The following is a 15,445-nucleotide window of genomic DNA, read 5'->3' as shown; positions in this document are numbered from 1 at the left end:
ATGTCCGTGAATAATAAAACATTAACCGTTACATCTGTTCTCCAAATGGCCTAAAATAACGACACCTTGCATTAAAGGCTGAGAGTCATTCCTAAATAGTCATACTAATAAACGAACTCAATTGCCAGACAAATTAAGGTTACATTTGACTTGATCCTTATTTTGCAGATTTCGATAATTATCGGGATCACCCCCAAAGTCTCATTACCGCCCTAATGAGGCGCTGCTACTCCGTGACATCCACCCCGCTCCGTGTCGTTAAGGAAATCGCTCTTCAATGCTGATTATTTTATTTGGAGGTATAATTATATTTCTTTCGGATAAATCACGGCCTAATCGAGTCCGTGCAGGGGGGGCAGTGCCGCTAATTGAGGCATGAGATGCGGCGGCGGGGCGCTACATCTGGGTTTATGTGACCAGAGGACCCCGTGCAGGCTGCTGACTGCTCTGAACACGTAGAGGCTGCTGGGTAACAAGCTTTCACATCCGACACTGAAGTAGCAGCAGCAGGAGATGATGTATAGCTCCTGCATTTCCTTATGTAAAAGTATTATCAGCTAAATGTAACCTAAACAGCCACGATAACAGCACTCATGAGGCAGCGGAGTGGCCTCTTTTCAGGGAGTTATATTTATTATGTAATTAGATTTTTATTGGCTACTAATGTGTGAATTTAAAAGCAGCATTTTAATGTTTAATTGGAGGAAAGTGAAGTGCATCTTATTTCATAAACTGACGTTTCTATAAGGTCTGAGTCTCTATATGTGTCAGATAAATGAATATTAAAAGCACAATTGTCTTAATCTGAAATGTAGTGGACTATAAAAAGCACAACAAAGGAAACACTCAAGTGCCAGTACTTCAAAATTGTCCTTGCATTAAGTAACTATTACTCACTCATTAGCTCATTTATTGGGGCTGCTGCTATAAAAACAGAAAACTAGCTGCTTCAACCTCTCTGCTGTGAGATCATTTGACTCGTCTGCTGTGAATTATCAGAGAAACCAACTGTAGGCTTTCTACAATTGGCACTAAATGAAGGATTTGATCTGTAGATATAACCTCTGAGCAAGCTGACCTGACATTTCCAATCTGACAATGTGAGAGGATGTAGCACAAGTATGGGCCTGCATTTGCTCAAATAATTGTGAGGTATATCGGGCTTTACTTAAGTCATTTTATGGCACTTTTACGCCACAATCCAGTAGAAAATAGTTAAATACACTTTTTGAAAGGCTACTTTGAAGAAAAGTATTTCAATATCTTATATTGAGCATATGAAATGATTAAAATTAAGAAAATGTAACTTTAGTCCTTAAAAAAGGTTAAAATTAGAATGCATAAGTGTAATAATCTAATATTAGGATCTATAGATTATGGATAATATGTTAAGAGTTTATTGATATAAAAAATAGGCTTTAACTTTAGGGGATATTGCCTACACGAGTCCTTATTTATGACGTGGGAGCGGTGCGTTGCCGCCTCCAGACGCGGAAGCGGCACAGAAACGGACAGATGCGTTTTTACCGCACATCGTCCTTCTTTTCTGCCGCTAAAGTTGGTCCATGTCAAACTTTATATCTTCTGGTTGCGGGAGCAGCCCCCGCTGCGGCTGCGGCATCAGCTGCTCCCTTTCCCTCTTCAACACGGTAAGTTATTAGGCTGCTCCTCCATATAATCCCTCCATGACTGTCACCACACCGGCCCCATGAAACAAGAATCTCATTTGTTAAACTGGGGCTCGTGCAGATGGAAGATCGATTGTTTTTCTCCTTAGAAATCTCTAATTGAGTGAATACAGACTGCAAAGGCGGATCAGAGGGGAGGAAAGGAGAGAGAACAGAAATCACTAAGGCCTCGTGGTGTGGAGAGGCTGTACATGTAAACCAAGTGGTCAGAGGTTCGAGCCCCGCCTGGTACCAAACTGCAACAGTCACACACATGGATCTGGAGGTAAAACAAACTGCCTCAGAGGCTTCAACCTTGATGCACCATTCACTTTACAGTATCACACTCATATGTTGTTGTTTTTTCTTTATTAAAAGTCACTCCTCATCTCCACAGCGCGTGAAAGCGTCTACTTTCCGCACAGATGCACCGCATTAACTTGCAGGGGGCGAATTTGTTTGTCTATTTTTATTTATGTCATGGATGAGATGGATGTCAGCGCGTTAGTGGAGAGATGTAGCGAACTGCGCTGTGCTCCTTGTTTACTCTAATTACGGCCTTATCAAGTCAGCAAAACCAGGACCTTCAACACACACACACACACACACACACACACACACACACACACACACACACAATCTATTGACACTATTAAGTGAAATGATGCCTCTGAATTAGTTGAACTAAATGCATTGCATCTAACTTCCAAATTGGGTCATATTACAAAAATAACTATACAAACTTGTGTTTAAGTCTCTAATGCATTGAATAAATTGTTTTGTTATTCACGTTTTCCAAATAAAGCATGAAATACTGCAGGATTCAATCCATACAAAACAAAATAAATTATTTTACAGGCAGCAGCAAGCAAAAACATGTTTATTTTGGGGGAAAAACACTTATTCTACATAAAAAAATAATTATAGTGCAGCTTTTTCCTCGGCTTGTAAATAATAAACGAAATATTAAACAAAACCAGACAAGATCATATTTATTATTCCTTTTTTTTTGGCCCAGTACAAATATCTTGCGCCTCCTGACATCTCGTCCCTCTCTCTCTCCCTCTCTGTCTCGCTGTTTTGGGGTTAAATATGACCTGCTGCCACGAGAGGACTCATTCACTTCTGTTTGTACAGCCATAAAAGCGCTGAGCTGTCGGAGAGTCGTAAAGTGAAGCGCGCAGTCCATCATCCCGCAATGTGATGACTTTAAACGAACATGTATAGGCTTTCAGCGCACCAACAAAAGCTGCTGCTGCGAGAATAAACGCTACCTTTTGCACCTAATTATTAACACGAATAACACAAGACAATTTATTTATAATTGTGTAAAATAAATACGTTAATATGTCCTAAGAAATACAGAATATCTTTAAATAACGACGCTTATTTCCAGCCTTAAATCTACCTTAAATTCCAGCTTCTAAAAAAAAAAAAAATAGAGAGAGAGGACAATAAATATCTCCACATCTTCTTCTCCTCCTCGGAAGAATAGACGCAGACAATCTGCGCAAAGACACTCCGATGCGTCCGAGAGGAGACTTCCCCGCACACTGCTCGCGCTCCATCCGTCCCTCCCGGTCTGTCCCCTCGTGCCACCAGATTGCAGACAAATAAAAGACGAGCGGAGAGGCGTTAGAAGCCTGGATGGATGAAGAAGAAGCGGGTTCACGCTCGGACGCCTCCTTTGTGCCACTTCTTTTTTTTCCAGCACATAATAAATTAAAAAAAGCTGCTCGCTCACACAAACGTCCCGACATCTGTCTGAAGCGTGTCCGATTTAGTTTAGTCCTTAAATATTAAGGCGGACTGGTGTGTGTGTGTTTGTGCTAATTGAGTCTAATGGCGGTTTATTCGGAGATAAAGGGAGCTCCTTACTTCTGTTTCTCTCATTGAGAATAAATCATTTAGATTTAAAGGCCTCCTCCGCGTGTTGCAAATGCTGGTGTTTTAACTGTGTCCCTTTCATGTTGAACTCCCTCCACTTTCCCTTCGAATTAATTCGCTCACACATCATTTGAACCAAGTCCCTCCCTTCTTGACAGTTGGGCCTAAATACTAGTAAATCACCGCTAATTTATACCGATCCGAGATGTGGAATAAAGGCGTATAGATCCGGCGCTAATTACATAAAAGCCTAATGGCCTTGAAAATGAGAGCCTGGTTAGAATTATACAAAGTTTGTTATTTGGCTGACTGGGAAATCATATTAGAGGAGGTTCACTTGGTCTCCAAGAGGCATTTAGTGTCTTTAAAGAGGTCGACAATAGCATCATGGAGACTAAAAAAAGAGGAAGAAGCTTCACATTATAGAAGTTTGTATTCAAGGTGTTGCATCTGTTAATGCAGCCATGTGCTTCCTCCTCATGAATAAACTCCCATATTCTAACAAAACAACACAGAGCAGCATGCACAATTAAACAAATATTGTGGCGATCCAACATTTCTTGAACGGGTCGAAAGCTCTCACACATATTAAATCAGGTTATTTTATTGGATGTAATTTGGAGGAGAAATCAAAGCCAATTACAGGAATGAGGAGGAATGAACTTGTGGATGTGAGAGGATGGAGGAGGAGGAGGAGGAGGAGGAGGATGGAATGGGGGGGGGGGGGGGGGGGCTGCTGGGGGTCTCGGGCTAAAGCTGACATACCTCAGGCTTCAGCTCTGATTGGTCCTCGTTTGGAGAAGCTCATGGGTTCATTCCGTTGTTAAGCGCCTCCCCATTTCTCTAAACTACATTATAATGCAACGAACCTCCCTTTTAACCACAAACCGAATTTGCTTTCATTTAGTCTATATATATTTCTTAAATAGGTTAAAGTCATAGAGATATTTTTTTTGTTGGGAATAGCACTTCGCCCTGGAGCGGTGCGCAATGCTATCTCATGCCGACCTCCTGGATGCTCGCCTCGGTGAGTTATCATCACCAAACTCCGGTCTTCAACTCTACTGTAAGCTGGAGGCACTTCTAATCCTAAATCAAGCTTTGAATGTTGTCAATTTGCTTCTTATTTCCTCTTAATGCGACCGAAGTGAGCTAAACTCGCTTAATTCATTGGAAAAGTAATTATTATTATTATATTACCGCGTAATTTGATTTAACAATTTCCTAAGATATCGGTGTGATCGAATTGAATTAAGAGTATTTAAGGAGCAGATTGTAATGTGCATGCTGTAGTTGTCTCTCTAAGAGCTGCACGCGTTGATTGTGTTTTTAATATTTCTATATCTGTGTTTTAAATCTGCTTTAATGCATGATGTGCATCTTTTTTCTACTGCAGCAAAAATAATGTGTTGCATGAGAAGTATTTGCTTAACCATGTGTCCCTTTTTTCCTCCCAGCAAAAAGTGTTCACTATTCAAAAATCTCACGCGCTGTGGTTTTGTCTCGTGCAGGGATGAAGGATGCCGCGGCGGAGCTCCTGGGCCACAGGGAGGCTCTGAAGTGCCGGCTCGGCGGAGGGGGCCCTGACCCCGGACACTCCGGTGGGGAGCTCGGCCCGGGCCAGGACGGCGTGGAAGGGACCACGATGCTCCCGGGCGATGATATCAGCAGCGGCGGCGGTAGCGGCGGAGGATCCAACGCGGTGCAGGTCAACAGCAAAGAGCAGGAGAAGCAGAACAACAACAACAACAACAACCAGTCTGGAGGAGGGCAGCAGAGCCAGAGCCAGAGTCAGAAACAGAAGCGGCACCGGACCCGCTTCACGCCGGCGCAGCTCAACGAGCTGGAGAGGAGCTTCGCCAAAACGCACTACCCAGACATCTTCATGCGGGAGGAGCTGGCGCTGAGGGTCGGTCTCACGGAGTCCAGAGTGCAGGTACGGAGGGCTGGATCCTGTTTAATCAGCGGTGGATGAGAGGAAATCACAGGGACTCGTGTTCCGTTTGATAAAGATATAATAATCTAAAGCAGCATCCAATACACGAGCCACAGCTGAGGTCCGAATAAATCCGCGTATGAATAAAAAAAATAATTAAAAACTCAAAAATTCGGACAAAATAAAAACCTTCTTTATTGTAATAATTATAGAAATCAAACCCCTCATAAAAGCAGCTTTTTATTCTTTATTTGTGTCTTGTTGTGTTCTCTTATTGAACATTTGTATTTAATGACTTTGCACATTTAAAACCATACAAAATTATTAATTTCTCATAAATAATCAAAGTAAATTTACTTTTAAAAAATTGCCGTTATTTTCCCCCCTTGGATGTAGAATTAAATGTTCTGATTTCAGCCGTCGGTGTTTGGATTTTATTACTGGAGAATCTAAAAATAATAAAAAAAATGTAAGTAGCCTAAAATAACATCTGATGTCTTAATATAAGTTATTTCAGTTCAGCACAAATAAATAACTTGAAGTTTATTCATCGTCTATAGCTTCCGGTTACACTGAAATAATAATCTACAACATAAAACACAACTATTAAAATACAAATACACGTTTTCATTACATCCCAGAATTTTACTTTATTTTATAGAAAAAAACATCAAAAAACAAAAGTATAACAGCAGAATTTTCATTTTATTTTGTTTGTTATTACGTTGAACTTTTATAAGTGAGCCAATAAGAAATAAAGTGTATCGGTGTGTGTGTGTGTGTGTGTTGTGCGGGTTGAGTGCCTTGCCCAAGGGCAGTGACCGTGTCTGGACTTGAGATTCAAACCTGCGGATTAGCACACACACACACACACACACACACACACACACACACACACACACACACACACACACACACACACACACCATGCACATAGAGAGCAGTTATTAGTATAAGTAAGTTTAGTTACAGCACATCCTGTCGTCCTCTCACTTCACCAGATTGTATTCTTCAAAAAAAGAATAATAATAAAATAACGTATGCTTATTATATTATATTATATTATATTTAACTGCAGCAGCTCGTTTTACAGAAAGGTGTTTTTATTCCTGGTGACTTTATTCTGCCTGATTCAGAATCGGCCCTTTATACACATTCTGCGTCCGTCTCATGTAAAATGAACCGACGGGGAAATGATGATTACATCTTAATTACACTCGTTTAAATCGCCTTCAGATAAAAGCCACTCTGCACCGATATGAACCTTTTAACCGGACCTGACTCTACTGTGTCACTGTGCGGGTTCCTCGGTGATGCCCTCAGTGACTTATGTCTGCAGATAAAACATCCACCACATTGGGGCTCATGGAGCCACCGCCTTATTAACTACAGCACTCGAAGCTGCTCACATGTGAAATAAAAGCCTAATAATCATTATTATTATTATTATTGCATGGATCGATTCGGTTTATATTTCCATATAATAAGAATTAGTGAAATGACGCACGTCTGCTGTGATGAGAATAAGAAGCAGGTCCAGGATCTTCTACGTCTTAATGCCGCACGCGCTGAGGGAGCACTCTGTCTTTTAAACGGAATGAGAAATTGGGTTTTCTTTCTCTTGAAGTGTAATGCATTTCAGGCCGGATTTCACGGCTGGCTACGTGGAGAGAGGAGGTGGGAGGAGGAGGGAGGAGGAGGGGGAGAGTGAGATTGTCCCGTTCTTATTACTGCGCCTCCACTTTCTCAAGCAAATCTTCACATTAATCATATATAGACGCCCCGCGCGCGCTTACAACCAAACGTACAGAGAGCTCAAGGACCTCCACGAAAGAAAAAGTGTGTTTGTCACAGCAATAACAGTATCTGTATCATGAGGGCGCGTGGTGTTCAGTGGCTCCAAACAGAGCAGTCATTTGGGATCAAATTATGTTTTTAAAAAGGTTGGATTTTGTACCAAAATAATACCAAAAAATACTTTCTACATCTATGAAACATCGAAATAATTACACATACAACTATAAATGGAAATGCCGATTTATTGAAGCAAAAATGATTTACAAAATATTTCCCTTTGTTGCACTGTCTGAAGTCTGAATCCTCCAGAGTCTACCCACGTGTTATTCCTTTATTTGTATTAATTGGAGACTTTTATACATAAATGATAACAATGTAAATGGGTGGCATGTTGTCACGAGCTGATAAGATCCTGAAAAGAACAACATAAATCAGTGTTTTTCTGCAGCAGATTTATCGCTGCTGGTTCACATCATCGTGATGATCACAGGCCGATGTCACAACCTTTTTTATGTGCACTCGGCTCTGACAACATGACCTGCAGATTCACCATCACGTCCGCTGCTCCTATAACTCATCATCGTCTCTGTCCCGCTGCAGGTCTGGTTTCAGAACCGACGTGCCAAGTGGAAGAAGCGCAAGAAGACCACCAACGTCTTCCGGTCTCCTGGGACCCTGCTGCCGACGCACCACGGCCTGTCTCAGTTCCCGTCCGCGGCGGCGGCGGCTGCGGCCATGGGCGACAGCCTCTGCTCCTTCCACGCCAACGACACCCGCTGGGCCACGGCGGGGATGCCCGGCGTGTCTCAGCTGCAGCTACCGCCGTCTCTGGGCCGCCAGCAGGTCATGGCGCAGTCCCTGTCTCAGTGCAGCCTCGGCGCCGGTCAGCCGCACAACTCCATGGGTCTGTCCAACATGTCGAACGGCTCCGGGCTCCAGTCGCACCTCTACCAGCCCACTTTCCCCGGGATGGCGTCCCTGTCGGGCCCGACCAACATGACCCACTCGCCTCAGCTGTGTAGCTCCCCGGAGAGTGAGGTCTGGAGAGGGACAAGCATCGCGTCGCTGCGCCGCAAAGCGCTGGAGCACACAGTATCCATGAGTTTCACCTAGTGACGAAGGGGCCACGCGCGGAGAGCTTTTTTCTTTCACTCGCACAGAGATCTTCTGCGTTCAGTTCTTCTTCATCCAATCCATCCAAACGGCGCACCGGGAGAAATACAACCAGGATACTTGATCAGATAAGAAAACGCACAGCACATCTGGTATTTTATTTCCTCCCCAAATCACAACCAAGAGGGAACACTGCAGCGGCTCACCCGGCCTGTCGGACTGGTTCTGTTTTAAGCTATAATTTATTATTTCGCATGTAGCCTATGGCACCTATTTATTTATCTATTTAAATTAACTTATTTGTTCTGTGTTTATTTATTTATGCGGCTCATGCGGGCCCTCGAGGCTTTCAGTGAACTTTGCTTGGTGACTGATTTTTTTGAAGACAAATTCTGGGGATACTTTGAAATACAAAAACTCGGTTATGATGCCTTTTCCCCCACGTGCTGCACAGCACGCGCACAGTGGACCTGCAGACACCTGGAGGTTTAAAGGAACGAGGAAGATTCACCTGGAACAGGACATCATGAAGAGGACTTGACTGCATGTGCTGTCCAAGGCAACAAAAAAAAATACAAAACAAGGGAAATACTATAAATTAAGACATGGAAGCTGACTTCACTATAATCTGTTATATAGGATGTTTTGTGTAGCGGAAGCACTCTTGTTCCCATTTGGTCAGTTTGTGATAACTTCTGTTTCCAAAAAAAGTATGTGCTTATTATGAAATTATGACTTTCTTAAATGTTTGAACCATTTTGTTTCATGGACATGTTTATATCAATTAAATGTAAATGATCAAATAAAAATCATTTTCAATTATGTCACATCATGAATCAAACCTCCTTTTTTTGTATCTCCAAAAAGGACAAAGGTCCACTTGTCCTGTTTTTAACTTCTCTAAAGAAATCCAAACGGTTTTTAAAACGGATTATTAAACTTTTAACTGTCACAGAATTCCTGAAGCAACACTTCATCATGTCGGTTTAATCTGTGACATCATGCGATGAGTGATGTCATCATCAGTCAGAGAAGACATGAAGATGACTTCTGCAGCCATGATGGTGGAAATACGTTTAAAAAGCTCAAAATAAACTAAATTAAACTAATAAAGGGACATTTGAGCAGTGAAATGATTGTGTTCATGAGCGACGAGGCTTTAATCAGAAACCATCTCCAGTTGTGGTTAAATAACAATTTGGATGCTACTTAATAATTCATACTCCTGAAGGAAATACTGTACTTTTTTGCTCCTGGACACATTTTATCTGACAGCTTCTACTTGGCAAAGTTCTATTTTACATTTAAAAACATATGAGCAGTTTATAAAGTATGCATACAAGATGCATTGTTAAAGATTCAACTTAATTAGCCGCACATCAATCGGCTGCAGCTTTAAAATGCTGCTTACATGTTAATGTCTAAAATGATAATCAGATATTATAATATATGAAAGACCACTTTGAAATTTGCATCATGAGACCTTTTGATACTTTAAGTCCATTTTGCTGATAATACTTCTGCACTTTACAATTATCATTTTAATGCAGTACTTTCACTTGCAGTGCAGTACTTTTACACAGTAATACTAGTTATTTAATTAAAGATTCGTCTTCCTCCTCTGCTCTGCTTGTTTCCGTGTGTTTGCTCCTGAAAGCCGTTTTGTGAAATCAAACCTTTTAAACCTTTTTAAAGAATCACATCTGATCTGATCTACACAGCACAAATAAACGGATCAACATCCAATCATGCATTTCTTTTCTAAGTGGAGTGTGATTAAAAAAAATAAAATATAGGTCATCAAGGAGCAGCTCATACACAAAAGGCTCAATTCCCAATTAATTATTTAGGCCAGAATCAGAGGTGTCAAACTCAATCGCAGTGAGGACCAACCGGATAGATTAGCAGAGGACCCAAAGGTGCTGATCTTCATTTTATTATCTTTTAGCTGAAAACACAAAATATTAATCACAAACGTGCTACAAAAGCCTGAAAGGAGATCACTTCAGGAGCTTTGAATACTTAACTCCATGTTTGACAAAGCTCTTGATGACATTTCTACAGTTTATATATATTATTATTATATATTATATATATATATTATATATTATTTATATATAAGCTTTTACAAACTACTTTGGCTCCATTGTTTCGTCTCTTGTCAGCATTGGTTGGGTCTGAAGACTACAAGTCAGAAATTAATTAAAAATAAATAAATCTGGTGTTGTTGAGTTAGAAAGAAGTGAGACCTCCGTAACTCGCTGCTCATCTCTGCTGCAGGCCAGAGGCTCCGGGCTACGTTAGCCGCTGCTAGCACAACCCATCAGAATCTCAGACAGAACTTCTGGCTGTTGAGTTGCATCGTGGGTAATGTAGGCGCCAGGTTTTGACGAGGGAGAAGAATGCGTAGAATAAAATAGATACCTCTGGTTCAGCTGAATTGATTTTAATACTTAAAAAACTGCCCAGCATGATTACAAGGATGTTTTAGAACAATGCTACACGTTTAATGTGTATGTCACCTTTAAGACATATTTTGTTTTTGTTTATGATTTTGGCAACATCTAGTGGCGAAGTTACAGATTGCAAACAACTGAAACTTCTCCCGCGTAATACTAAGGTGGCCGACGTGAAAAGTGAATGTCCCTCTTTAGAGCCAGTGCTTGGTTTGTCCGTTCTGGGCTACTGTAGAAACATGGCGGCGGCAGAAGAGGACCGGCTATGTATGTAGATATAAATGGCTCATTCAAAGCTCATGAACACACAACGATTCTTATTTTCATGTGATTATACACGACTGAAAACATAGTTATTAATAATAAATTCAATTTTTGCTACTATACGACACACTGAACCTTTAACCAATGAACAATGTTTTAAAGAAGTGGTTTGTTTCATTGTGCTTTAAAAACATTTTTGCCACTGGCTCCATGTGGATACATGTGTTTTAGAGGTAAGACTGTTTCACAATAACAAGCAGAGATCAGAGAGCCATAAATTATAAACACAGTTCATAAAACTATATATATTTTTGTTGGAATTAGATCGTAAGCAACAGCGGAAAGCATGAAATTAGATAAAAATAATTCGACAAAAAAATAATAATTAATAAATCCTGTGACCCTGGAAGGGTCTTGCTCCCCATGTTAGAAATTACTTCTCTAGGTGCTTGTTAACCTTCTGTTATTGACAAAAAATAATTCATTTTTTATTAAAGTGCTGAAACAATGTTAAGTCCTTTGAAATAAATCCCTCTTCATGTTCAGTAAAAGTGCAGAGCTTCCACGTCTGGATTATAATCACAGAGAGAAAGAGATCGAGGCGACTGGGAGGCACACGGATAAAGATTGCAGTCATAGCGACAGATGTGAAATAATATTACATAAATGTAATAATTTGTTTCACTATCACACAGGTTAATTAGTTTGTGGAAATGGGTAACCTATTTCTCATTGGGTAATTTGTCACACACTGACGAGGTAGCCAATCAGTGACCCTGCTGCTGGTGGGATCATTTCTCCCAGAATGCTGTGCAGCGAGTGTGTCGCGGAAAAAATGTGAGAGCGAGCCAATGTTTACCTCCTATTTATTCCACACAAATAAATGAAATCAGTCAATAAACCATCCAAGGGTGAATATGGCTCTCTCTATCCGGGATTATGAATGAGAGCTCATTAATTTTCCGGTGTGTGTGTGTGTGAGAGAGAGACGATGTGTGTGTGTGTGTGTGTGTGTGTGTGTGTGTGTGTGTGTGTGTGTGTGTGTGTGTGTGTGAGAGAGAGAGAGAGACGATGTTTGTGTGTGTGTGTGTGTGTATGGTTATTTTGTTCACATTTATATTTCTGTAAAATAGTCTGAATAAAATCATGTGAATTTATATTTATGAACAAGCATCAGGCTACTTTATTAGAAATCTAAATAATTAAAGGGTCCATGTTTGTCTTAACAAAATGAAATATGCTTATTTACCGTCTTGACAGAACAATACAGAGTAAAAATAGATATAATGCGTTAATTATGAGCTTTAGATGTGCTGATAGGCAAATTCTGTCACTTTTAGACAGAGCAAGGCTTTTCCAGTCCTTATGCTAAGCTAAGCTAATCGGCGGCTGGCTTTAGCTTCGTAATTAGCGTACACACATTGATGGTGGTTTCAGTCTTCTCATCTAAGAAAGCAAATAATCACATATCCCCAAAATGTTGAACTATTGATTTAAATTCAGTCTCAAAAGAGCTAATGTGAGACTTCAGCAGTCAAAATGAGTCACATCAAGTTTTGTGTTTCCATTCTTAGCGGTAACTTCGTACAGAAAAACCTCAAACTTTGGGAGAAACTCACTTCAAATGGACTTTGTCTGAACTTAAAAATGTATTTTGGACAGAACAAGGACGTCTTTCGATATTAGACAAAAACTGTGCTTCCTTTAGAAGAATAACTGATCATTTTATTGTTTGTATTCATTTTAATTTACCATGACGCCACTTTACCTTTATGAATAATATATTTATTACTTCTCTCTACGCATATATACATTTACTACATTTATGTTTACATTCAGTTTATTCATTTTGCAATTTCAGTCTCCCACAAATATTTTACATTTTATTCCTATATTTGTACTTCTCTGCTTCTGTATCTATCTACTAGCATGATTTTCTGTTCATGCTATTTTATTGAGCATTGTTGGAGGGAGCTTGAGATCCATTGTTAACAACTGCTTCTCTGCAATTATTGTGCATGTGATTATAAATAACTTGACACTTGAGAATTTGGGGAAATTGCCCATTTTGCTGTAACACTCTCAAGCGTTAAAAATGAAGCTAGAGCTAGCTGCCAGTTAGCTTAGCTTAGCATAAAGGGATCTCTTCAGGGCGGTTTGGAGATACAGGGATACAAAAAGTACAACAAACTGTTTTAATGCAGCTTTCAGATGGACATGAGAGCATTGTTTTGAAAGATACTTATCCTTTAAGTAACACTAACGTTACCTGTTTTATAATGTCTGTCTTTAAAGACAGACATTTAATTTCTTTTTATTGATGTAAAAATGTCTATTTCTTTGGTTTTCTTTCGGTGTTTGTGCTTCACATCCACGTTGTGAATCCAAATTCATGAGAACTTTAATTTTATTTGACAGGCAGACTCCAGCAGTGTCTTGGTGATTGTTATGCCAGATGGCGGCGAGAAAATTCCATCTGAAGGTTTTTTTATTAATTTCCGTTAAAATGGAGTGTAGGCTCGCCGACGCCGTCTCCGCTCCCCCACTGACGAGGCTGACTGACATCTCGCTGCTCCCTCCATTTGTCATCGTTTGAAAAGGTCTTAATTGTATTACATGCAAATGAAGAGATTTGATTTTTGCCCATTATCTATTCATAAGAGAAAATGAACAGAACATTAGCGGGTCACCAGATGAGGGAGGGAGGGATGGGAGGGATGGGAGGGATGGGAGGAAGGGGTGAGGGACAGGCAGCAATGATCAGTTAGACAGCGAGGAAGATGATACAGAGTAAAAAGAGAAGTGGCAGCTTTACATTACTGAGCTTGTGGGCCTCCTAACTTTTTTTTTATGGTTGTACTAAAGCGATCCTTCCACCCCCACGTCTAAAGCGCGTGTCTGCATGTGTGTGTGTGTAATAGGTCAAGGCTGATAATTAACCTATGATGACTGAAACACAGCAATTACAGTCATACTCATGTGACAAATCAAAGTGACAAGCTTGAATACGCTCAGGCATCTTCTCTGGTCATCTTCAGACCATCACCCTCTGGATTATGTGTCATATATATTCCAATCAGATCCACATGCACTTTGTTTTAATTAGGTCTTATGGCACCATGCAGGTTTAAAGGGTCAGTTAGAAAAACACTGTTTTCACTGGAACTACTTTCTACTAAACAGAGGTATATTGGCAGAAATTAAATATAATTTTATTAATTATGTTTTCTTTAGTCTTCAAAATAAGAATCTGTGTGTTTTGGTGAGCTCAGAATGAGCCGTTTATATCTACATATGGAGCAGGTCCTCTTCATGGAGCTGGCCGCCATGTTTCTACAGTAGCCAACAAAGGACAAACCAAACAGCGGCTCTGGAGAGGGACATTTGCGTTTTCATGTCTGAGTATGCTTGAAACAAAAGGCGTGTCAGAACAGCGTCTTTCCAACATCAGGATCAGGAAGTATGGGGCCCGCGTACGAATGATTTTCACTACATTTCAACGACTAAACAATCCGAAAAAGCATGTCCACTTCTCCCCAGAATCTTTCCATGAGTTCCAAATCTTTTTCTTTAGGTAACTGCAGTATGCATACATTTGGTACACACTACTTCCTCATAACATTGCATCTTGAACTTTGCCTTTTAGCTGATCTATCTGCGGCACAAATGATTGCGGGTCAGAAAAGCATGCTGCGACCGAATTCAGTACACCCTGGTACTTTTCGGCATACTGCATTTGGCGTACTATGTATTGGGACGTACTGAATCCTTCTCTGGCATACTAAGTAGTATGGTAGTATTGGTAATGGGATGCATAGATTATCTGTGTAGTCAAAACATACATTCATACATACAATGTCCTAAATACTCACAAATACATCAAATGTGTATTAATCCGCGGCAGAAAATAGTCCCCAACAAATGCTCTATTTACTCCAGTTTGAGTGACTTTTGCTAAAACTACAGTGCCCAGATGCATTAGAGTTTATTTTTAGACCTGAGAAAGAAACCTTGTATTTGTGACTTGATTTTGAAGATTTATTTGTGGAATTAATAATATTAGGATAGGAAAGTAGGGCAATATTGGTACAAAAAAGAAACATGAATTATTAAACTGTGGACCTCTGATGCTTCCCTGCGTGTTGAGGCCTGAGTGCAGATCTCTCGTGAGCCACGAGGCCTCGCCAGGTAAAGCAGGACACAGTGAAAGCCTGATGAAGAGGGACAGTGAAGTGTGTTGGTCAAGTATCAGACTCTCTTCTACACGACCCCTCCAAACAGCGAGGGAGGGAGGGAAGCCCGTTATCGAATAATGTTGTTGGCCC

General features: G+C 40.5%; 1 protein-coding gene across 3 annotated transcripts; it reads left to right on the top strand.

Annotated features, from left to right (window-relative positions):
• Window positions 1–41: 41 nt before the first annotated feature.
• otpa (orthopedia homeobox a) lies at window positions 42–9,227 on the top strand. Of its 3 annotated transcripts, none has more exons than XM_076079303.1 (4): window positions 42–1,953; window positions 4,521–4,581; window positions 5,066–5,490; window positions 7,888–9,227. In XM_076079303.1, exons 1-4 carry the CDS (start codon window positions 1,942–1,944, stop codon window positions 8,398–8,400), a joined length of 1,011 nt encoding a protein of 336 aa, XP_075935418.1. In that variant the 5' UTR covers window positions 42–1,941; the 3' UTR covers window positions 8,401–9,227. The 3 variants fall into 3 exon arrangements, with proteins under 3 accessions (XP_075935418.1, XP_075935258.1, XP_075935337.1); XM_076079143.1 differs by having other exon boundaries at window positions 4,521–4,620; XM_076079222.1 differs by lacking the exon at window positions 42–1,953 and having other exon boundaries at window positions 4,344–4,620.
• The last annotated feature ends 6,218 nt before the right edge of the window (window positions 9,228–15,445 follow it).

The sequence above is a fragment of the Anarhichas minor genome, unplaced genomic scaffold (genome assembly GCF_050575085.1).
Source record: "Anarhichas minor isolate MPS153535 unplaced genomic scaffold, ASM5057508v1 ptg000002l, whole genome shotgun sequence".
Lineage (NCBI taxonomy): Eukaryota > Metazoa > Chordata > Actinopteri > Perciformes > Anarhichadidae > Anarhichas > Anarhichas minor.
The sequence above is the reverse complement of the archived record's forward strand: the minus strand, read 5'-3'. Positions and strand labels throughout refer to the sequence as shown.

Bases quoted from the DNA above. Each gene is read 5' to 3' on its own strand.
- otpa (XM_076079143.1), top strand. The intron at 4,621-5,065 runs GTAAGCTGGAGG...TGTCTCGTGCAG, and splicing joins CTCCGGTCTTCAACTCTACT to GGATGAAGGATGCCGCGGCG. The intron at 5,491-7,887 runs GTACGGAGGGCT...GTCCCGCTGCAG, and splicing joins TCACGGAGTCCAGAGTGCAG to GTCTGGTTTCAGAACCGACG.